This window comes from Falco naumanni (genome assembly GCF_017639655.2).
Source record: "Falco naumanni isolate bFalNau1 chromosome 20 unlocalized genomic scaffold, bFalNau1.pat SUPER_20_unloc_1, whole genome shotgun sequence".
Taxonomy (NCBI): Eukaryota; Metazoa; Chordata; class Aves; order Falconiformes; family Falconidae; genus Falco; species Falco naumanni.
The window spans coordinates 7,853-32,186 of NW_024427345.1; the positions used below are offsets into that span (position 1 = coordinate 7,853).

At 60.1% G+C, this 24,334-nt stretch overlaps 1 protein-coding gene across 2 annotated transcripts; it reads right to left on the minus strand.

The window, feature by feature from the left end:
* Positions 1-5,458: 5,458 nt before the first annotated feature.
* On the minus strand, positions 5,459-23,810 carry TFCP2 (transcription factor CP2). Of its 2 annotated transcripts, none has more exons than XM_040581140.1 (15): positions 23,396-23,810; positions 16,832-16,983; positions 16,185-16,261; positions 15,673-15,778; positions 15,379-15,485; positions 14,544-14,696; positions 12,113-12,223; positions 11,257-11,345; positions 10,824-10,872; positions 10,247-10,340; positions 9,528-9,618; positions 8,476-8,582; positions 7,103-7,245; positions 6,373-6,424; positions 5,459-6,241 (listed from the first exon to the last, which is right to left on the minus strand). In XM_040581140.1, the coding sequence occupies exons 1-15, from the start codon at positions 23,515-23,517 to the stop codon at positions 6,204-6,206; spliced, it is 1,491 nt and encodes a 496-aa protein (XP_040437074.1). In that variant the 5' UTR covers positions 23,518-23,810; the 3' UTR covers positions 5,459-6,203. The 2 variants fall into 2 exon arrangements, with proteins under 2 accessions (XP_040437074.1, XP_040437073.1); XM_040581139.1 differs by having other exon boundaries at positions 10,794-10,872.
* Positions 23,811-24,334: the final 524 nt, after the last annotated feature.

A 24,334-nucleotide genomic window follows, 5' to 3' on the forward strand; every position in this document is an offset into this window, starting at 1 on the left:
GCAGCTCACCTCCTCGAGGGCGGCTGGCGGGACGGGGAGCCCCCGCCGCACCCCCCCGGTGTGACAGAAGAGCTTGGGGTCCGGCACCACTCGGGAAGGGTGCAGGATGCTGGAGCACGTGGAGCGCGTCACCCCCCTTCTGCAGCGGGGAACAATCCGGCTCAGGCTCGAGAACCGCTGCAGAATTAACCCGGGAGCCGGCAAAAACGGTCGGAGCTGGAGGCACCTGCACCCGCTCAACGCCTGGCACGACGCACGCGGCTCCCGGTCCACGGTCCGGCAAATCCAGGCGTTATCCCGGGGCAGGATCCAGGGCAGGAGCTCGTTATCGATGAGCCCCGAGACAAGATTAAATAATTTCTGCCCCGGTAGGGACGGCGGCTGGGCCACCGCGAAGAGGTCAGCAGCTCAGCTCGTTTACAAACCAGGCGTCGGAGGTTTTCCCAAAGGATCCGGCCCTCGGGCTCCGCAGCCAGAAGGTTGATGGATTTGCTGGGCTGCGACTCGGGGCCGCCGCGGCCGGGCACGCCGGTGATCCCAGTTCAGCCTGGGTCGGTCCTTACGCCGCCGGCGCTTCAGGATTTTATGCCAAATGGCAGATTTTTTGGTTTCCTCTTCTCCGGTGCCACTAACGAAGGCGGGTAACGAGAAAATCTAGGCTACGGCTCCCCCGGCTCCAGCGCTGCTGGCGCTTGAGCCTGCGTTTACGCAACTGGCACCACAAGCAGTGGCGAGGGGTTCAGGTCGTCCCCGAGCCCCCCGCCACCTCGGCGTGCCTGCGGAAGGTGGGCACCCATCTCCTGGGGGGCGGGGGGAGGGGGTGCTACAGGACAGGCTGATCCCAAAAAATCCCCCACTCGGTCCCGCTGCCTGTCACCGGCATCGAGACACAAGGGTGGGTCATGCATGGGGGCTCCACAGAGCCTGGATGGCGGGGGGGGACCCTGATGGCCAAGGCAGGGTGGCAGAAGGTGGCCACGGTTGTCTCACCGGGCCAGCTCACCCCAAGGACGAGCGCGGTGCTGCCGAGCCCCCGCTCCTGGGTGCTCACCTGGGTGCGAGGGGCAAGACCCCACGTCCTGTGGCCAGGGGTCTCCTCCAGACAGTGGCCACAGCAGGTGGCAGCCACCGTGACCACCACGCCACAAGACCATGGGGCCACCTCGGTGTCAACGGAAACCACCCGGAGCGGGGCTGGGTGGGGGTCCCACCATCAGCCACCCCTCAGCACCCTCCTCACCTCCCAGCGCCTGCAATGGCGGACCTGTACCACGACCCCTCCCCACCCTTGGGGACACCAAACCAGGCCCCCCGGGACACCTCCCCCACCAGGCCAACGTGCATCCCACCGCCGGCACCGGCTCCTTGGGGACCAGGCACGTGCAATATGGCTCCCACCACTGTGTCCCCCCCACCTACAGGCCCCCTCCCACCCTCTGTAGGTCGCCAGCTAGAGGACCAAGCACCCCACGTCCTCCATAGGCCTCTTGGATATAAAATCCCCCCCCCCAAATCCCTCACAGCCGCCTCCAGGTACAGGAGAGGGGAAAGCCCCAGCCTCAAGGGTCCCCTACATCCCCTATAGGTGTCCCCCCCCCAATATAAGGGGGCACAATAACCCTTACAGGCCCCCAGGACACTGGAGAGGGGGGAGCCCCAGCCATAAGGGCCCCCTACATCCTCAACAAACCCCCTATGTCCTCTATAGGCCTCTAGTGAGGGTCTCCTATGTGCCCGCAGCCGTAAGAGCCCCCTACATCCTCTATAGCCCCCCCCCCCCCCGCGAGGAAAAGGCTCCCCCAACCCCTCCAGGCCCTCAGCTGTAAGGGTCTCCCATGTCCCCATATTCTCCAGCTGGAAGCGGGGCCTACATCCCCCGTAAGGCCCTGCATCCTCTGCAGGCCCCGCGCCCCCCAGCCAGAAAAGGCCCACGCAGCCCCTATAGGTTCACCAGCTATAGGGCCCCTCCGCACCCCCTATAGCTCCCACCAGCTGGGAAAGGCCCCCATATCCCCTAGGGGCCCCTGCATCCTTTATAGCCCCCCCCAGCTAAAAAAGGCCCCCACATCCCCTACAGGCCCCTGACACCCACTATAGGGCCCCAGCTGCAAGGCCCCCAACCATTATAAGAGCCCCTAACTGTAAGGCCCCCCATCCCCTATAGGCCCCCACATCCCCTATAGGTCCCCCATCCCCTCTACCCCCCACCTGTAAGGCCCCCCGATCCCCTCCACAACCCCTAAAGGACCCTATCTGTAAGGCCCCACATCCCCTATAGCCCCCCCATCTGTAAGGCCCCCCCATCCCCTATAGCCCCCCCATATCCCCTAAAGGACCCCATCTGTAAGGCCCCACATCCCCTATAGCCCCCCCATCTGTAAGGCCCCCCCATCCCCTATAGCCCCCCCATATCCCCTAAAGGACCCCATCTGTAAGGCCCCCACTCCCCTATAGGCCCCCCACATCTTCTATAGCCCCCCACATCCCCTACAGGCCACTCACATCCCCTATAGGCCCCCCATCTAAGGCCCCCCCATCTTCTATAGCCCTCCCATCCCCTATAGGCCCCCCAGCTGTAAGGCTCCCACATCCCCTATAGGCCCCCCACCTCCCCTATACCCCCCCATCTGTAAGACCCCCACCTCCCCTATAGGCCCCCAGCTGTAAGGCCCCCCCCATCCCCTATAGGCCCCCCAGCTGCAAGGCCCCCCCATCCCCTATAGGCCCCCCAGCCGAGGAGGCGGGAGCCCCCCCCCCCCCCCGGACCCCCCCTACTCACCGGGTGCGCCGGGGCGGGGCGGGCGGGGCGGGGGCGGCTCCCGGGGGCGCGGGGCGCGCGCTGGGGCTGTGGCCGCGCGGTCCCGCCCCGCCGCCGCTCGCAGACAACAATGGGGCCGCGGCGCTGCGCCGCCCCTTATATACCCCGCGCCACGTGATCGCCACGCCCCCGCGCCGCCACGCCCGCGCCGCGGGGCACGCTGGGAAAGCGAGTCCGCCGGCCGCAGCGGGCAGGCGCGGGCCGCGGGGGACGCTGGGAAATGTAGTGCGGAAGTGGAGCGGGGTAGGCCGCCGGTGGGCGGCTGGGGAGGGGGGCCCAGGCCGGCCCAGGCCCCGCAGCGCCTCCGGGAGGGGGGCGGGGGCTGGGCTTCACCCCCTGTAGGGCTGAGGAAGGGCCGGGGAGGGGGGGGAAGGAGAAGCCACAGGATGGTGGGAGCACCCCAAACCCAGTGCTGGGGGGTCGGGGGGAGGCTCCAGGCTGCGGCCGGGGGCTCTGTGGAAACCCAGCTGGAGGAGGGGGGTGGCCGAACGCTGCCCAGCGGAGGAGTCTAGACAAGAGATTAGCGAGGCTGGAAACAGCAGGAAGAGGCCAAAAGCGCCTTATTTTAGCAATAATGCACCAGCTGCAGCTGTGAGGGTGAGGGGGCCACGGGGCAGGGCACGGGGGGGGGCTCAACCAGCCTGTGGGCCCAGGGAGCCGGCCACAGCCCCCCAGCTCAGCTTGGAGGTGCTGCGGCACCTGGCCGAGCCCCCTCGAAGGGAGTGACCCACCCAACTCCATCCTCCTCTCCCCCAGGCTCCCACCACAACGGCGCTGGAGGCCCAAGGAGACGGAGCAGCTCCACGGGGGTCTCCCCCCGCCACCAGACCCAGCTCACCTCGGCAGCCCCTGTGACACGCTCCTCCCCAGGCGAGCTCAGAGAGCGGCCACGGTGCTTCCCTGCTGGATTACGGATTAGCTGAGTTATTAACCAATAAGCAGGTCAAATTTTAGGATTAAAAAATCCTCTTCATGCCACCCCACCCCGAGTGCGACCCCTTCAGCTCCCCCCTTGTTTCCAACTGGCAACCGAGGCTGCAGGAAGGACTGGCCTGTTGCTACCCATCCATCTGGGGGGTTTCGCTCTCCCCCCAGAGCCGCCACGCGCGACAAATCACTTCGCCGGCATTTTCCTCATCCAACGGATTAAAATCAGCGGCACGCACCCAGCGACAGCGCAGCGAGCTGACCGAGCCTGTCGCTACCTTACCAGCCCATCGCGCTTCTTGGATGCTAACAGGGGAAAAAACAGCATTAAAATACAAACCTCCCCCAGCACCAGAGATACCCAACGTGTACAAAAGGCGAGTGGCCAAGCACAAGCACCTTCACCCACTGAGCAAGCTGTCTGGCTGCTCCTCTGTGTTCATGGGGAGAAGTAAGCAAAATTATTCCTTTTTTTTTTTTTAAAAAAAAAAAAAAAAAAAAAAATAGCCTTTTCTTGGCATCTTTATCCTTGAATGATTTATGAGGCTTTGGTGGCTCAGGGCAGGACCTCAGTGGCTCCAAGTGTGCTGATCCCCTTCTCTGGTCCAGAGTTAGAGAAGCGAGCCACCTCTGAGCCAGGTGAGGCAACCAAGTGGCTACCTCCTTCCCGCCGGAACCACCAGCCTTTGCCCCGACACTGTGACCCCCCAAGCTCACGTGGTGCTGGGCGGACGAGCCCAGGTGGAGAGGATCCCCCCAGCACCCTGCTCCGTTTCCAGGACTGACTGCTGGATCCTCCAGTTCCTCGCCAACCCCAATGCAGCTGGGTTTTGGGGGCGAGGAGGAGCCACTGCAGTCCTGAATAACTGTTTTGGGGAGCAGCTGCGATGGAGAAGGGAGATGGGGGCACTACGGGGCCCTTTGCACCAGGACAGTCACAAGTGGCGGCTGTGGGAGCTCGGCTGGTGCAAGCAAATCCTGGGAAGGTTTAGCCAGGACTGAACCAGCTCTAAACTGTGTTTGCAATTTTGTCTTAGCTATTTGGATTGCACCTCCAAGAAGACAACAGCTGGCTGAGGAAGATGGGAACACAATCTTTTAAGGCTTACAAAGACAGAAGAGCAGCCGGTATTTTAGCAGCAGGGACGTGGCCGTCACAATTGTAGCGTCCGTTAGTGCCTTCACTCACCCCATGGGCCCTCCCTGGCCCGAGCCGGGACCTACAGCACCTGCCTGGGCTTGGATCTCCTTGCAGCCTGATTTAAAAATAAAAGCCCCGCTTTACATTGTATTTTTTTTTCCCCGATTTTGGGTCAAAACGTCCTCACATAGCGCCGACGGTTGGAGACAGGCGTTACCCCAGGCATCTCAGGCTCTGCTTGGGGATCTTATGGATGGGAAATGGGATCCCTCAGCTGCAGAGCAGGGCAGATCCTTCACCCTGGAGATCTTCCTGCTGTCCAGGAAACCTGCACGGAGGCACCCTTGTCACCATCAAGTCCCAACGGCTTTGAATAACCCCTTGAACTTGCTGTTCGCTGTCTCCTCAGTGCGCGCAGGGCTACACCCCCCCGGGGCAGCTACGGAGGCTGGGCAGGGGCAGAAAATGAGGCAGCAGGTAGATATCGCCCAACATTTCAGTGGGAATAGCTACGTCTTTTTTTTTTTCCTCTCCCTAAAACACGCAGAAAAGAATCCCACAGAACAAACTAGTTAAGCTATTCCTTTATCCAGCTCCGCTTCGCTCCACGTTTTGCTCCAGCTTTATACAACTAATTCTGTATATAAAGTCCCTGATGACCTTACGCTCGCAAGGGAAGAAGGATGGCACCACAACCACACCTGCATACACAGAGCCAACACCGTTTCCGAGGTGGGTGGAGAGAAAAACAAAGTCACCACCTTTGTCTAACAGATGCGTTGTAATATTAAATGAAAGCTTAATAAAATCTTTTCAGAATGTCCCTCCCAGCCTACCACTCCACCAGCACAGTACGCAGCGTGTTTTGAGACCTGCTCAGCTCAGCACGTGCCCAAGGGCCAGTTGGCTTCGTTGGGCCAGTTTAATTCATGTTTTTTTGCCAGTCTGCGAACGTCGCGGGAGCCAACGCCTCTCAGAAAAGCAGAGCACGCTTGCCACAGAAAAAGCCCTCACGCAGGTCTTAGGTCCCAATGGCAAATTTCTACCGAGAGCTACGCAAGGGTGCGACCTGGTAACTTCAAGCCTCAGAGCTCCAGCAATTAAGCAGCACGTTACCATCCACGGCCATTTAGATGCTGTCGGAGCAAGGAGGTCCCCTGCCAGAGAGACAGCCGAGTGACCGTCGGCTCGGGGTCTTTCCAGGGGGTGCCCAGGAGTTTCCAGATCTCTGCTCGTGTCCTTGTGCTGGAAGTGAAGGGTCTTCATGCGCGGCAAGAGGATCACGGGTGTTCCTCACGTTCCTCATCCCATCCCCTCCTACTTCAAGATGATGTGGTAGCTATCATTGGTTTCAGCTGCAAAAGAAGCAAAGGGCATGAGCCAGCCACGACAGCACAGGGATCCGCTGGGTTGAACGGATCTGACACAAGAGCTCCCCAAGAGGTACAGAAGGGCGACAGAAGATGGAGCCTGGGCATTTACGCACCTTTCATGGTGTCCAGAACAAAACAGGATTCGTCTTGGAAATTCTGTATCATCTGAAAGAAGCCACCAAAGCCAGCTTAGTCCGAGGCTGTACTTAAACACCGCAGAAGTGCCTCAGAGCCCGAAGTGGAGGCTTTGTGCTCTGCCATTCAGCGACAGGCATGGATTTAGAGTACCGAAAGGGCTAGAAGCTGCTCAGGCAGGAGCTCAGTGCTCTGGGAGGTAGGAAAGGCACCGGGCGTAAATATTTATTCCTTTCTCCAGCTCTCCAGAACTTAAGATCTGAACCAGCAAGCTGAGACAGAGAGAACCCATCGGATTCCGGGATGCAGGTCTGAAAGCAAAATCCTCCCACAGCAATTCCCCTCCCTGTTTTTATAGCAAAGCTGGAAAAAACCCAAGCATAAGGAGGGCGTGCAGGCAGCCTGGACCAGCTCCGGGAGAGCTGTTCACGGCTGATAAACCTCACAGGTTTAAGTGAGGTGCCCCCGGCAGCAGAGAAGCGCCCCCGAGCACCAACATCCTTGGCTCTACAGGCTTTAATGACTAACTCAGACTCTTTGGAAACCAAAGGTGAGGAGCAGGGCCCTTCCTGAGGACCTGCCCCTGGGATCTGTTCCCCAGGGTCCTGCGCAACCCCCGCAGCAGAGCTCGGAGCACCATCAGACACGAACCAGCTGAAGCAACCCAGTGCAAGAGGTTGAAAATAAGGAGCGCCCACAGGCCGTTACCTCATCGCTAATCAGCACGTGTATTCCCGTCGGACCTTGCTTGTAAATCTGGCTGATCTGTTGGGAAGAGATGCTGAAGAGCTGGGCCAGCTTTTCCGTCAGTTCCACCGCCGTCAGTTCCTCCAGATAAATAGCGTGGTACACTGCGGGGAGAGGAGCCGTGGCAGCCAGACGCCAAGCTTCCGCGTCTGCACCGTGGATGCAGAGACACTTTCAGCTACCGCCACGCACGCCAGCCTAGGGAGCGGGTGCTTAGAGCAGTGCCACAGCCGGGCTGCTCTCCGCCCAGGAACACCACAGCCACGGTGGGAAGGGACTGGGAACAGCTCGTCTATCGAGCGCGGCTCTTTGGCAGGTCAAACGCCCGCTCTGCTGCGCCCAAGTCACGCAGCTATCGTCTTTCCAAGCCCAAGCTGCTAAATCGAGACGTCACTGCAGCACCTCTGGTGTCTGCTCCAGCTACACCTGATCCTGAGCTACATCAGGATCAGCTCCACAGTAACTCCCTGTCCACGTCCTGCAACGCTTGCTCTGTATTTATGCAGTCCTTGCCCCCCAAAAGCTTCTGTTTCAACTAGCATCAGCCCAGCAGCACTTTGTACCATTCCTGGCAGTTTTCAATCCCAGCACGATGAAAACGCCACCCCAGAACCCCCTCACCCTTGTTCCCCCACTCCCACAAGGCAGGTCCTGGGGGGAAGCGAGAGGATTCAAATTGGAGCAGGGCAAAGAAAGGACGAGCTGTTTGCTTTTGCACTTGCCGCTTCAACAACAGAGGTGGATCAGCCGGCGCCTGGCTGCTCCACAAATGTAGGTCACTCATTGTTGTCGGAGCAATGCTGGATTCTCGCAGGAGCTATCATTTGTCAGCTTGGAGCAGGCAATGTGCCGACAGTCAGATTCTGCAGCCACCCATTCGGTGGGCAAGGAGAAAAATCAGCTGGGAAGGACCAGGGCGAGCAAGAAGGGTTCACCGTGATTTTTTGGGCTGGGTTTGTGTACAGAGCCTGCACTAGGTTGTAGGTGAGCTCACCCGTGGGCTTGCTGCCTTGCTGCAGCGAGATGAGAGTGACAGCAGCCAACGTGAGACAGAGGGGCCGAAAATAAAAGGCGCAGACCCTCTGAGTTGCTGTGCAGGGCTCTGGTAACACCAGCAGTCCTGGCTGCAAGAGGGGCCCTTCACCAGCCAAAAGCTGTGGTGTAGGGACAAGGGGACTGGAGGCAACTGGTGCTGAGTGCCCGCGGGCAGCAGTGGCAGGGCTGGAAAGAGCCCCCACTGCATTTCTGTTTGCTGAAGCCCCTGGCTGTTGTTTCCCCCCCTGGCAGCAGCAACCCAAGCCCACGTGCTCCCTGCCAGGCTTCGAGACTCTTACCGAAAAAAGTACTGGTTACTGTGTCCCCGTCCTCGTGTTTCTGCTGGAGGTCCCTCAGCTGCTGGGACTCCTGACACACGTAGATGGTCAGTCTGGGCCGCACCATCCTAGGGACAGAGCAGTGAGTGAGCACCCATGGATTTGCTCAAGGACACCTCAAGCTCCCAGCGCCTTGCCAGCGCCCCTTCCCTGGCCAGGTTCTTCAGAAGGAAAAGAGGAGATCGACAATGTCGTCCCGGAGCAAAACCATCGTGGTCACCCCCACCTTGATGATGCAGCAAAGGTTTTTGTGAGAAGGGGACAAAGTCGGCAGTGGAAGACGGTGCCAGCCGGCCACCACGCAGCTCCATCGGGCAGCTCGCTCCCGAGGACACAGCAGCCACGGTTCGCACCGCGCTCGGTCGGTAACACGCGTGCTCCTTGTTCAAAGCCTCATTTTGCAGCACAAAAGCCGGCAGCGTCTCCTGTCCTTTGTGCCCTTCTCCCCACCACAGGACCACTACGGTTTCCCTGCTATCTCCCGGTTTCCCTGCTACCTCCCGCGCCATCGGAGGCAGCGCATTAACCCCCTGGAATGCTTCCCACGTTCTCAGCCCCGCGCCGGTACCTTCCCTCCTGGACACAGCCCACCCTGTGCCCCCCTGCCTGGCTGTAGCAGCACCTTCTGAAACGCTCCAGCTCAGACAGGGCGGTTAAACACCAGTCCCTGCTTCTTCAGTGAAAGGTGGAAAGGAATATTCCCATTCCGGGAAGGAAATTCCACGGAATTAGTGCAGAGGACAGAGGAAACAAGTATTGTATCGGCAGGACTCGCTAGCTTGCGGCTTGGTTCTCTGACACTCAAAGAATAAGATCATTTCTAACGATCACATGGATTTTCTACCCCAGATTGTCCCTGGCGTGGTTACCCTGCTGGCTAAGTTATCAAACGTGACTGGAAGAAGTTCAGGAAGGTTAATGAAACTCTGTTCTAACAGCAAGAGCCAAGCAAATGGGCTAACCAAACACAACTCGCCTACCGCCCGCCACCAGCTTTTAAGCAAACAACCTACCGGCCTTTCAACGCGTTGAAGAGCCTGATGCCATCCGCAGGGCCGCAGATCTGGATAACGTCTTCTCTGGTCAGCTTCAGTAAGTCTGCACCTAGTTTTAAACATTAAAAAGGTGAGAAAGTCACACAATCTTGTCCAAAGCGTGTCGGGTGCAGGGCTCTGGACACGGCAGCTGTGCCTGCTCCCCCTCTCCCCACTCGCAGAGGTCACCCCATTCCCAAACTGCTTCTCCCTTCTGCTCCCAGCTGCCCCCTGCTTCCCCTAGAAGGACGCTCGCAAGATTTTTTTTTTCCAGACTGGTTTTGCAAGAGCGTGTTTTGGTACAACCCTGTGTCCCGTAAATTAAATTTACGGCCGGCTACCCAGTGCCTCGGTGACCCTGGATAACAGAGGCCATATCACCAGGGAAGGAGGGGAAAATAAACGCGAAGCATTTCTTTACACGCTGCGCTTTCCCCCAGCTCAGCACTTCTCAGCTTGTTTTAAGATTAGAGTGTGCTGCCAGCTCTTGGAAGAGAAACCACCCCAGTCCTCACTGTTTTGCCAGTTGAGGTGGGAAATGAAGTACACGGCTTTCAGGGAGCCACGTTTTATTGTGTTATAAGAAAATTTTAAATTTATATTTGCAACGGGAACATGAAGACAGCCTCAGGAGCGAGAGGAGGCAGAGCCACCTGGCACGGAGAAGGGGTGGCCGCAGAGGGGATGGTGTAACCTACCTGAGAAGTTTCTGAAAAGCCGAGAAAAAGTGGAGAAGCGGTTTCGGTGCAGCCACTGCTGGGCTTCCTGGGGCGTGCTGGTGGGCAAGAGGTTCTGCAATGCAGGGAAAGAAGGGTCAGAGGCAAGGTGGAAGCATTTCCACCCAGGAACAGCTCAGTGTTTATAATCACAGTCTTAAATGGGGGCCCCAGCGAGCCAGGCTCCCGGCACGTGCACAGTAAAGGCTGTGGCCTGGACAGGTTTTGATTTAAAAGTCTTCAGAGGGACGGAGAAAGAGGAAGGAAGCAAAGGAGAAAGCACAGAGAAGATCAAGGCAATAAGTAAAGGTCACAGCAAGCTACAAAGAGCTTGCTCACAGCTCCGCGTCGCTGTACCAAACGTTTTTCACCCCGTCACCTCTTTTTCTAACTAGGAGTCAAAAAGAAGTTACAGCTCCCCAAAGATGTTAAACTAGAGCAGCCTCTTCCCCAGCAAACTCCAGCCACCCACAAACCCGCCCCAGCTCCATCCCCAAATCCCGTTTTCTGACCTGCGCACCATCCTTACCACAAGCATAAGCTCTGAGGTGTGACTTACATCTGCGATCGGAGGGGGTGGCTCGGGCTGATGGTTGGGAGAGCCATTGCTAGGGCGGGGAAAGAGCCAGAAACACCAGTTAGCGCTGCTCTTCCCCTCCGGCACAGGACCCCGGCGGGCAGCAACCCCCCCCCCAATTTCCCATAACCAAGGCCACCGAAACAGCTACGTGGCTGCGGCTTTGCAAACCAACGGTGTACGTTGGGAGTATTAACGGCGCGGGGACAAGCAGCGCGAAGCAGGCTGGAGACTGACCCTCAGCTCCAAGGGATTTCGTTTTGATTTTCCCCACAGACACAGCCCCTTAGGCTGCTGCCACCCCCCTGTACACCTTGGAACCTTCCTCTCGCCAGCGGTCACCGCCAGCTCGGGCACATCGATCTCTTGTGTGAGGCAGAAATTGCGAGCCAGGCGGCCTCCCCTCCCGACTTACCCTTCGCCAATGGAAAAGCTGCTGTGGGAGCTGTTGAAGCCAGGGGATGGCGTGTTATTGACGTACGTTATCTCTGGCCAGGGAGAACACTAGAAAGGAAAACCCAGAGAGTCACAGGGTTGCTGTGAACCAGCGCGGACATCTGCTCTGGTCAGCGCCGGGTGACAGCTATTTGCTGACCGACAACCGACTCTGAAACAGAATTAAGGCATAAAAGTGGGGGATTAAAAGAAGCCGTGCCAATTCACTGCAGATGGCCACAAAGCTCACGTTTAGCGGTTCTTAATCTCAAAAGGCCAAAAGTCACAGAACTCAAAACACAGCGAGATCTGGGGTCTAAACCATCACTCTGGCACGGGGCTGACACACAGAAACCTGGGAACCTCCGAGCCCGAGTCGGGCACTGATGAGTGTTCCCGAACCCACCCAGGGCAGGACAAGGGCTCCCCTCCCCAGGGCTGCTCAGCACCCACCCCTCAGCCCATCGCATTTGAACAGACTGATGCTTTCCTCTAGCACAGGGAGCAAACAACTGGGTTTTCTGCCAGCTCACAACCTCAGCGGCCGGTTGCCACATGGGCAAAACGAAGCTTGCAGGGAGAGGTAAAAACCTTTTATTAGGTGAGCTATTACAGCGGGGAAAAACCCGCCGCGTTTCCAGGCACAAGAGCCCTTTTTCAGGTCTGTAAGAAACACCTCCTCTGCCTACAAAATTTATCTTGCTTTTGTCTTGTGGCTATTAGCCATTTGGCCAAGGTTTCACAGCAGAACAGGCAGCTCCTCGTCACCTGCGGGCGAGGTAAGCCAGGTTTCATTAAAACAACGATGCCAGCCGCTGCACGACAGAGCATCCCACCTCCGTGAGTATCGTGGTTTCATAGGAAGGCTGGTATTTCTCCTTCTCATGAGGCGTTCGCTTCTCCATCTTTTCCCTGTCCGTCTTCTGCTTCCGATCAGCTCCTTTGGGCTGGAAAGGAGACATCCCTGTTAGAACAGCCGCGTGGAAGGGCGGCAGCAGACGGCCGGAGAGGCGTGCGAGAAATGCAAGCAGCAGAGAAGGTGACTCGTCCTTCTACTCACCCACTTGTTGCTTTACAGGGGGAAAAGGAAGAGGCTGCGACTATCCGCACCGAGAACTCACTGCGGTGACGGCAGCCCTTCGCGAACAGCCCCCAAGATCCTGAGCCACCCACGCGCCTGCAACGGGGCCCAAAGCATCTGAACGAGGGGGCGAAACAGCCTTGAGACACACTTCTCCCGACAGCGTATGTGGGCTCTAAGGGGACAAAGGCCACTTTCTGGTGTCACGTATCTGAGCTGCGTCTTTTGCACCTTCGTCAACCACTTGGAGAGGCAGCGTTTGAGTGGCACAAACGGCACTGGGACACCAAAGCGCTCCATTATGTCCTTGCCTTTGCCACAACCTCGAAAACCCACGTGCTCTCTCATGTCCAAGATTAATGTGATTTTACTCGCTGCCTTTATCAAACGCTCAAAGCCCCAGGGAAAGCAGCAAGGAAGAGAGCGCCCTTATAACCGCCAAAGCCATCCCCGGTGCTCCCCTTGGCAGAACCCTAAAGAAATTGGCTCAAAACTTGGCTCTCCGTGGTCTCTGCCTGTACTCACAGGCGGGAGGAATTTCTCTTGGTGGCCCAGCACAGCTACCTGCCAGCAGGCAGCCGCCTCCCGCGGGGACGAGTGGTACCCACGGCACCGGCGGAAAAGCTTTATACAAATACAACGGGGAAATCGTTGTTTGTTACAATCAATCAATACAATCCTGCTCCCCAAGTTCCAAATCTCTTCCCTCTGGACAGGAAAGCTGAGACCTGAGCAAGCCACCACCGTGCTCGCAGCTGGGTGAGGAGGTGCTGCTCAGCTGTGGCGTCACGAGCCTGTTCCTACCGTGAAAATCTCATCTTTCCACAGGCAACGCTCCTGCGCCTGCTGGCTCGAGCAGATCCGTGCCCCAGACACCAACGCGTGGGTCAGGGCCCCTCAGCAGCTATTTAGAGCTTTGAGAGGCAGAGGGGAGGATGGAAAGAGCGGGGCAGGAGCCCGAATCACGTTAAAACCCATGAAGGACACCCTGCGGCAAACAGGTCTCACACGGGCATGGGGAAACGCGCATGGTGTTGCGTCTGCTGCCCAAAGAGCAGCACTGACCCCAGGAAAGTGGCTGTGTTGGGGAGCAGGAGATAAGGGTGAAGACATCACAGACCACTCCTTGCAGACAGACTGTGCCCTGAAGCCACAGCTTCACTGCTTTGGGTTTTCCCAATCCAAGGGGAAAAAAACACCTCCCCGAAACCCCCACAAAACCCAACCCATCCCCTGGCACCAAGAGCTGAAGCCCAGCAGAAACGCAGCAGCAGATGCCTCGCAGTCTCGTTGTCCTCCGGGTGCCTGCTCGTGACCAGCCCTAACTCCCCACCCCGCAGCCATCCGTTTCGGCTACTTGCATCGAGATACCAGCCACAGCTCCAACAAGCCCTAAATCATCCCACCCCTGCCTTCGAAATGTTATAAACCAAACAGGCAAGAGGGGAGAGGGGGAGAGAGAGAGAGAGAGAAGGGGGAAGATGCCAAGCCAGCAGCAGGGCATGCTGCCCCGTATCCCGCAGCAAGCTCAGGGCACAGCGGCAAAGCAGCGCAGGCACCCGGCCAGGCACCCACCCCCGCTGGGTGCCAAGTGCCCCTAAAGCCCGGAGAGAGGAGCCACGCACCAAGGTTTGGCGTTACAGGGAGGGATGGGGTAACGGAGGCAACCTCCGCATCCCAGACAGCGTGGGCACGGCATTGCCAAAGCGCTGCTGCGCGAACCGCCCTTCTCAGCCCGAACCGCTGCGCCCCGGCAATTCCGCAAGCGATTCGCAACAGGGACCAGACGCCGGCACCGCTGGAGAGGCCAGGTGCAGGCAGATCATCGGCAACAGGTAATATTCAAGCGAGGAGTTTAGACAGACACCAAGGACGCTTGGAAGTTCTCCCGAGGTGATAAGACTAAACGTGGGAGGTTTCAGACAGAGGCAAGGCAGCCCATGTTCTCCCCGTACATTTTTCTTGGCTTACTGGTTTTATAGCCTCAGCGACCTCCGGCCTCGACTGACAGGGAGGAACCAGGGGAGAGCAGCGACGTGAGACCAGAAGGACCACGAGGGCCCTTCCGCAAGCAAACGCGGCCACGGTCCTGCACCCACGACGTTCACTGGGGCCACAGCGTGAACTGGGATCGACTTCCCAGTTTGTTTCCTAGCCTTGGGAAGGTCCCCAAGGGGCTGCGGTACCTTGAAGACCTTGATCTGGCAGCTGGCAGAGTGCAGGTGCTCCGTGTACTCCCCATTCTCATTCTCCTTGAAGGTGTCTATCTGGACCCGAAAGGGCACCCCCTTCTCTCCCCCGTGCTTCCGCATGGTGAACTCTGTGCTGATGCAGTGAACCTGCGGGAAGGCAAGGCAGCCTGCCGTCAGGAATCCCCTCCTCAGGAATCCCCTCCTCAGGAATCCCACCGTATGACCCACCACAACGCGGCCGTTCCCCTCGTGGGAGCCGGGGCAGCACTCACATAAAGGGTGAGAGGGCGAAATACGGAGCGGGGACGGGACCGCAAGCCCCCCCCAGCACGAAGGACGTAAGGGGATGCCATGGCAGAGGTGGAGCCACATTCTTTCAACAAGTTTTACAACCTCTTAATGCCACAAGCAAGCCCCAGACCAGCAGGGCAGCCAGTTCTGCGGCACCAGCCTCCGCAGGCGGCAGCCCGTGTATCCTGGCTGGGAGGGCCGGACTTCCAAAAGGTATTTTAGGCAGCTGGTGAGATGTGCAAAAGCATCTAAGCAGGATGGAGACTCAAATTCTGGAAACAGTGGGACCTAAACCACCACTAAAATGTGTAAAACAACTGGTTGGTGGTCAGCTGTGCCCGTGCCTTGCTCCCTCATGAGCTGCTGCTCTCTTGCAGGAGGCAGGGCGTGTTTTAGTTGACATCCTTCTACCACTGTAGCATCTGGCTGCTATTTCAGTGCTCCCGAGTTAGAAAAAGCATCTTTTTCCCCCTTGGAAAACTTATTTTTTCCCCCCTAGATGCCCGCAACGGGAGTTTTTCCGCTTTTCCTCTTTTACCTGGATAAACACAGAAGTCCTCTTGGAAGGATCCCATAGGAACTCCACCGTGTTGAGCTGGGTTGGGTTTGCTCTCGGGTCAATGATGCCCACGGACATCGGGATATCTGTAGGGGCACATACGGAGAACCAGCTGCGGTTTGTAGCGGGAAGGGATTTGCAGGGAACTTATGGAAGAACCAACCACGTCTCTCAAAACGCGGGACCGTGACGGCACTTTGTCCCTTAAAGGGACCGGGAGCCTGGCTGGAGGCACCTCAGGCACCCGCGTCTCCGCCAGCCCCGGGGACTCACCGATGTCCAGTATCCTGTCCCCAGGCCGGTTCCACCGCCAGCCCTCCAGCTGCTGGTGCTCCGTGTACTGCAGGCGCCGGTCATGAAACACCACCCGGAATATGCTCTAGAGGGGAGAAACAGTCTGGGGCTGGAGCTGCCGTGGGAAACTCGAGCCGCGAGGTGCTTCCCGGCACGAGAAAAGGGGCAGAGAGGGGAGCAGAGGAGCCCGAAGGCTTCACGGAGAAGCCGAAGCAATGCAAGGGAGCCCAGATGGACCCTTGGGGTGGAAGCACGAAGGTCCCAGCTTATCCCTCCTGCCACTGCCTCCTGCCTTGTCCCCGGGACTGGCTGGACAGCACCAGCCCGGCTGGTCTCCACAAAGCGGGAGAAGGAAAAAGGGAAAACAAAACCCCCAGGTGAGGCAGACCCACGCCACACACGCTGTCACGGCGGCCGCTGTGGGGGCGCAGGGTGAGGCCACGTCCCCCCACGGCAGGGGACACCCCCAGCTGGGCGCGAGCTCTGCTCACCTTGACCAGTTTCCCATTTATCTCCGGCAGCTCCCCGATCTTCCTGTTGTCCAGCATCCGGATTTCATAGGACTGCCCTGGGGGGAAGGCGAAGGCGGTTAGTCAGGACGGACCCTGCTGCCACCCTGACACCTTTTCCTGCCACTTGATCTCCTTGCCAGGTGTTGGGGGGGGTGTGACAGGAGCCACCAGAGCCACAGCTGTAACGCACCTCCAGGAAGAGATAATCCCTCCCTTCCTGCAGCAGTACTTTCCAGGAATTACCCTTATTAACCCAAGATCAAGAACAGGGAAGAAATCGATTACACAAGCTCCATCTGGCCTTTGGTCGCCAACCCTGATCTTCCAGTTCTACTTGAAAGCAGCGGGTACAGCTCGAACCTGTAAAACATCCCCCTGCAGAGCACCCGGCACCCGTAAACCACCTTATAAATCGCAAAGATTTTGATGAGGTTAAATCCTACCGGCAATTCACACCGCCGCCGTGAGCTGGGGGCAGGCAGCAAGGCGAAGGAAGCGGCGCTTCCCAACAGGAACAACCTGGGGTTTACTACTGAGGCGCTTTCCATTCCCGAGGGGAAATTTCCAGAATTGTACTTTTTGGGGTGTTAAACACGAGGCTCGCTCGGCCCATGGACTTCTCTCACCTTGGTTGAGATAGGTGAGCGTTTCGTCGTGGAGCTTGACAGCGGGGGACGTGGCGGCACACAGCACGTACTGGAAAGGCAGAATTTTGTTCTCGTTTTCGGGGGGCAAGCTCGATTCTTCCTGCTTGAAGATGGGCAGGGCAAGGACGTCGCTGCGAAGAGATTTGTCAGACACTCACTTTGGCTCTGGCTACAGAGAGGCGACGCCTTCGGCATTCAGTTCCTCCTCCTAGGAAGAGCTTTGAGCTTTTTTTAGGTAAAACCACCCCCCGCCATCTCCGCAGAAGCTCAAAGGAGCGTTCAAGCAAACCGAGTGGTCTGAGGACCCGAGATCTGCCCTTGCTAAAGCTTTTTTCAGCTTAGCCTCGCCACCCACCCAAACCCCACACGTTTCGGGCTAAGGGACACCAGGGCTGGCGTGTCAGCCCGCAGCCCGGCCGCCTGCACCGCTGCAGAGGCGCGCGGGACGACATCCGCGTCACCCATAAACGCTCACCCTCCTCCTCGTGGTCCCAGCCTGCTCACCGCTGCCAGCAGCCCGGCCCCTAACCCCTTCCCCGTGGCTTGCCGACCCCCCAGGAGAGGCTTGGCAGGAATTCCAAGTCTGGCTCAGGTCAAGGTCACCGAGTTCCTCGCCGCTGCCCCCTCTGTGTCCACAAAAGCCCCCCGTGCCCCAGCAAACGGGGGTGTCAGCGCAGGCGGAGGCCAGACCCTCCCTCCTGTAGCTGTAACCTGCAGGACGCAGGCAAACATGGAGCAAATCCCAACACGGCAGGAGCCCTCCCAGCACAAAAGCGGCAGGAGGCGGCCCCCCCAGCTTTCCCCAAACTCCCTGAGGAGCCCCCAGACCCAACGCACTTTGTGCTGAGCACCGCGCAGCCCCGACCCGGCCCAAGAGCCTGGCGTGCCCTGCAGGTCCGACGAAGCCGCATGTCACAGCCCACGCGGCGGGTCCCTGCGCCGCGGGACGTGGGAGAAACCAGACCAGGTTGGTAAGACAGCCACAGGCACCTCCTGTGTACCTCGCAGATCTGCCTCCTGCCCCAAGCCACGTTTCAGGACAGGAGGGACTGCCCTGAGGGGTCAGGGTGGCTTCACCACACTCCGTTAACCTGCCACAGCCCACGCGCCCTCCTGGCTACCAGGCTGTGCGAGACGGGCTCCGCGGGAGCTCCACGCCGTGCCACCGGGCAGCACGCAGCCGCTCCAGCTGTACCAGCTTGGGCTCCCCGTCCCCTGGATGCCGTCACGCCGCTCTCGGTGCTGCCCGGGAAAAGCCAGGGTGTTAAAAGCCCCGTGCTACCAACTTTTCCCAGGAGAAGGATGTCTCCTGGTCTTTGCGGTTACATCTCTGCTCCCCTGTGATCACAGACACTCCTCCATACTTCAAAGGCCATGTGGCAACAAGAACTTGCTGAATAATCTTAATTTAAAAACCATCAGCAATACCCTTGAGCCTACGGACATGTATTTAATAGAAATTGTTTCAGAAGCTGTTTCTCAGCAGTTGTTTTGAGCCGTAACAATGGCCGAGAGCGATTATTCCGTCGTGTATAAACCAGACCATCCTCCCACCCATGCACACGAGCAGAGCCCGGAGCGAAAGCAGAACCCGGGCAAACACGTTCAAGCGGTGGGGACGTGACTGCAGAGCTGCGGATGGGCTGCCAGGGCCACCCAGAGCCACCCCATCGCCCGAGCTGAAACGTGGCGTGGGGACAGTGGGGATGGAGCTGTTCGGGTCACCCAGAGCCACCCCACCGCCCCCAGCTGAAACATGGCGTGGGGACAGTGGGGATGGAGCTGTTTGGGTCACCCAGAGCCACCCCATCACCCCCAGGTGAAACGTGGTGGGGGGACAGTGGGGATGGAGCTGTTTGGGTCACCCAGAGCCACCCCACTGCCCCCAGCTGAAACGTGGTGGGGGGACAGTGGGGATGGAGCTGTTCAAGTCACCCAGAGCCACCCCATCGCCCCCAGGTGAAACGTGGTGGGGGGGACAGTGGGGATGGAGCTGTTTGGGTCACCCAGAGCCACCCCACCGCCCCCAGCTGAAACGTGGCGTGGGGACAGTGGGGATGGAGCTGTTCAGGTCACCCAGAGCCACCCCACCGCCCCCAGCTGAAACGTGGTGGGGGGACAGTGGGGATGGAGCTGTTTGGGTCACCCAGAGCCACCCCATCGCCCCCAGCTGAAACGTGGTGGGGGGACAGTGGGGATGGAGCTGTTTGGGTCACCCAGAGCCACCCCACCGCCCCCAGCTGAAACATGGCGTGGGGACAGTGGGGATGGAGCTGTTTGGGTCACCCAGAGCCACCCCATCACCCCCAGCTGAAACGTGGTGGGGGGAAAGTGGGGATAGAGCTGTTTGGGTCACCCAGAGCCACCCCATCGCCCCCAGGTGACACGTGGTGGGGGGACAGTGGGGATGGAGCTGTTTGGGTCACCCAGAGCCACCCCACCGCCCCCAGCTGAAACGTGGCGTGGGGACAGTGGGGATGGAGCTGTTCAGGTCACCCAGAGCCACCCCATCGCCCCCAGCTGAAACGTGGCGTGGGGACGGAGCTGTTCAGGTCACCCAGAGCCACCCCATCGCCCCCAGGTGAAACGTGGCGTGGGGACAGTGGGGATGGAGCTGTTCAGGTCACCCAGAGCCACCCCATCGCCCCCAGGTGACACGTGGTGGGGGGACAGTGGGGATGGAGCTGTTTGGGTCACCCAGAGCCACCCCATCGCCCCCAGGTGAAACGTGGCGTGGGGACAGTGGGGACGGAGCTGTTCAGGTCACCCAGAGCCACCCCATCGCCCCCAGGTGAAACGTGGCGTGGGGACAGTGGGGACGGAGCTGTGCAGGGGCAGCTGCGCATCACTGAGCCATGGTGAAGACTCAGGTCGCCTGTCCCTCCTGTTACAGACTTTGGGCTCACGGGAGCATGAGGAAGGAGTTAAATCAGCTTTTTTTTTTTTTTTTTTTTCTTTAGTTGAACATTAAAAACCTTTCCCAAGATAAAACTGGACTTACCTGGCCAAATACCAGCTCCCACCCTAACAGGGCTTTAACCCTTTGGTCTCCAAGAGATTAAACACCCACCTTTCCTCCACCGCTGTGCCAGCGGCACCCACCGCCGCCGCCCCAAGCCGAGCGGCAGAGCCCTTCCCTGCCCAAATCCCGCTGTCAGACACTACAGAGCCCTGCAGATGCCCCCGTGTCATCAAGGCACATGTACACAATTAGGCAAATTACACAACCCGGAGGCCGAACTTCCCTGCAGCTCCATCTCATTAGCAGGCCAACCAACGGTGTTTCATCCCGCCCGAAGAATCCCTCGCCCCAGCAAGCTGCCGAGGCAGGATGAAGCACAGATGGTCCATCCTATGGGATGGGGAAAAGCAGCACCAACCTCTTGTGCCGACAGGAAAGCGGAAAGGCTGCGCCCTGCACAAATTCCCCCTGCGGCCGGAGGAACGCGGGGCGCGCGCTTCTCCTGCGCACGTGAGCGCTCGTGTGCCTCGCAGGCTGCGCCACAGCCGGGCTCCAACCCCACGTCTGCAGCCTCAGGAGACCCCGGGGGGCTTCGCTCTTTCTTTTGCTTTGCCTCGCCGGAAAACAGGCTGGGTGAGAAAGACTCAAAAGCTGCGACCTCCCCGCTCGGCTTGCCGGCACATCGCTGTCATCCCGGCTTCCACTCGCTCGTCCCGTGCACGCGGAGCTCTCGGCCGCCGCTGGATCCACGTTCCGCAGCACAGCGGGTGGCTGCGATATCACAAACTGCTTCTCAGGCCTCCAGCGATTCCACTCAGCCACCAAGGGCACTCAGCCACCTGCTGAGAGGGACGACGGGCCGGCAGAGCCATCCCTGCAAACCTCCCCAAAGCCAGCCTCTAGGTTTGTGTTAGCCGAGACCCTGCCTAACCACAGCCTCAACCCCACATTTTATTACAAGCTGCAAAAGGGCGGAAAAAAACCCCACCAAAATGCAGGATTGTCGCATCCCTGTATTTCTGGTACAAGAGCCCAACCCAATTAGCGAGGAATAATCATCGAGCAAACGATGGTTTGCTTTTGCAAGCATCTATCGGGGAAGCAGAGCTGCTTTCGGTGCAACAGGGAGGCTGGAGCATCGCCACGCCGCGCCAGCCCTGCCGCGGTCCCTCGGCATCGCCGCGGCCACAGGTTTCGTTTGTCTGGGTCGTCCCGTGCTTGCAGGACCCAGGTGACAGGGTCAGCTTTACACGTGGCGTGGTGCAATAAATTAAATATCTGGAGAGACGACGTGGTTATAAAACGGCAAGAGAAAGCTCGGCAGCCCCCGGGCCCAGCAGCTCCGGGGGAAGCACGTTCTCGGTGGCACAGGAGACACTTTGTTACTTCGCCTCCCGCCCCACCATCGCCCACCGAGCTCGAGTGGTCATGTTGGGGGTTGCCTGGGGAAGAGCCAGGAAGCTGCGAGGCATTCGGGTACCACCGTCCCACCAGCAGCCCCCCATGACGCCCAGCCTGGCCAAACCCAGCAGCCAGCGGCAGATTTTTCTTGAGACCAACCCAGGCGCAGTCCCGCCTGCTCAAAGGCACCCGGAGAAGCTCCTGCAACTCCGAGGGACACCCCTCCACTTAAAACTCACTCCTTCCCTGCGCAATTTAACATGCTTTGGGGAAGACACTTCACCTAGCGGCTCCGGCTCTGGGGTGGGACAGAATCTCCTAGAAAAGAGGGGAGAATAACTGTGGGCAGACGCGTTCAGCCAATGCCGGGGTTATCACCTCCAAAACCAGCTCCGCTCTCCTCAAAAACCGAATTCCGGGGAACAACAGCAACATCACGAATTCCGGGGAACAACAGCAACATCACGAATTCCGGGGAACAACAGCAACATCACGAATTCCGGGGAACAACAGCAACATCACGAATTCCGGGGAACAACAGCAACATCACGAATTCAGGTTCATTAACAAACACAAAGCACGACCCTACCGTGCAACTCAAACGAGAGAAAGCTTCCAGCCGAGCGACAACCCTCATCACCCACCAGCACCTACCAGCGCTCGTTCCCAAGGAAGTAACGTGCCTCTTCCATCGGGAGAAGGAACAAAAGCGGAACCCCCCCCCCGGGGGCAAGCCCGCAAAAAGTCCCAAACACACTCAAAACCCGAGGTGCCTGTTGAAACCTTTTCCTCCCTTCCCGCGACACGGAGAGAAAATGTCAGATGTCAGGACAGGAAGGTCGGCGCTCACCTACGGGGGCACACGCTCTATTTACGGGCAGCGCAGGTCAAGAAAAGTCTTGGAAAAACAGAGTCGGGTTTCAGGCGGCCGAGCGAGCCCCGTAGGTTGCGCCCAGGGCAGCGACACAGCCACCATGTCACCAACCCAGAGCCCAAAGCCCTTTTGCACCGGTAAGAGCGGTACGGGAAAATTAGGACACGGGGACCTCCAGGCTCTTTGCCACCTGCCTGGGGTCCACATGGGGGTGTGTGGGGGGGATCTACCTCGTCCTCCCCCCTCGCTTCCAGCCGAGGAGGGTCCCAGGGTGAAAACAAACGGGGCAGAAGTTGCAGCCAAACTAGTAACGCTCTCACCCAAGTCACATCAAGGCAACTCCTTCGCAGACGGCGCTGGATCCGCGCTGCCCCACGACGGAGCTAATTAATCAAGGACGACGGAGCTAATTAATCAAGGACGGCGGTGGGGAAGCACGTGGCTGCCCGCAGCCCCCGGCCCGTCCAACACCTCGTCCACGGGCTGCACTTCCCCGTCGTGACTCGCGCAGGCGGAGACGAGGCGTTCTCGCGCCTCGAACGGGGGGCACGACGCTGCGCTTCGGCCTCAGCGCGCACGGGGGGCTCGGCCAAGCGGCTGGATCCCAGAGCCGGGATCGGGAGGACCAAGAAGCACCTCTGGAGCACGGGCCACGTACTTGTGCAACACGGCGTGAGCACCCGAGGCCGGCAGGTCCCGGTCCCAAGCGTCGCGTTCGTGCGCTAGACCCCGCGGGGGTCCTGCTCCGAGGATCGGCTCCTGGGTTAGCTCAGTCAGGAGCTGGTCTGACCCAAAAAACCCATGCCCGTGTTCCTCTGGGAGGGTAATTAATTAGAGCAAAGTACCACTTCGGGGGTGATTAGCTTCTGGGGGGTGATTAGCTTCTGGGGGGGGATCAGCGTAGGCTGCGTAAACCCAAAGCAACCGGCCGTGGGCTCTTCTGACCAGCGATGGAGAAGCGTGGGACGAAGCGGGGCGATGGAGCTGCAGATCAAGGCCATCGGGTGGCCAAAGCCCAAAAGAGCCCCCAGGGCTGCCCAGCCCCCCCCCACCCCCCAGTGCCCAGCCAGCCCCTTGCAACCGCGACTCCATCCCAACTCCGAGCGCCCACCGCCACATGCCAGGGCTGGAAACGGAGCCGAGCGCCCAACTCGCTCCCGAACCACCCCCAGGGTGACACCGCGGCCACCGAACGTGCCGGTCCCCCACCCTGGGGAGCATTTTGGGGCTCCTCAGCCCACCCTGAGCCCCCAGCCTCTCTGCCAGGCACGGGACGGCCCCCCGAGCGTCGCCGGAGCCCACCTACCTCATGCTGTAGGCCCCGGCGCCCAGCTCCTGGCCGATGCCCGACAGGCTGGCGTCGAAGTCCTGCACCAGCCCCGACTCGATCACCTCGTCGGCCAGCGGCAGCTTCAGCGCCCAGGCCATCCTCACCCAGCGGCACGGGGCGCCCGCCCCGGGCCAGGGGGCCGCGTCCCCCGTGGGGGAGGGCAGCGGGGGGCTCCTGGGCGACCTGCCCCGGTGCGACACCCCCCCGGCAGGCAGGTGGGCTCGCTCCCCCTGGGGGGGCTCAGCCGCGCTCCCCCTGTCTCCTGGGGGCACCCAGCCCCCCACCCCTCGGGGGAGCCTGCCCTGGGGTGGCTAACTTGGGGGGACCCCCCCCCCCCCCTCCTCCAAGACCTGCTGCAGGGGGCTCGACCTCCCCCCCGCCTGCTGCACCCCCTCACCCCCCCCTCCAAGGGGCCACACCAGCCCCCAACCCCCCCCCGGGGCCTCACCCTCCGGGGCCCCCCCAAACCCCTCAGCCCCCCCACTAAGGGCCTCCACCCCCGGGGGGCTCCGGGCCCTACTGACCCTTCCTCGCGGGGGCTGCACCCCCAGGGGACCCCTGCACCCCCTCACGGGGCCGCCCCCCTCGGGGACACACACACCCCCCCACACACCCCCCCCGGGCCCTGCCGCCCCCCGCGGGGCCTCCCTGGCTCCAGGCCCCCCCTCAAAGGCCAAACCCCGCCAGGGGCTGCCCGCGGCCCCGCTGCACCCCCAGGGCCGCCTCCCCGAGGGGCTGCACCCGCCGAGCGCCCCCTGGAGCCCCCCCCGGCCCCGGCCCCGCCGCTCCCGCTCCCGCCCCGCCGAGGGCCCCGGGCCGCGGCCCCCGCCAGATGGAGGCGGCGGCACCGCGGGCCCCCCGCCCCCGCCGCCAGCGGGGAGCTGGCCCCGCCCCGCCGCCGCGCCCAGCCAATGG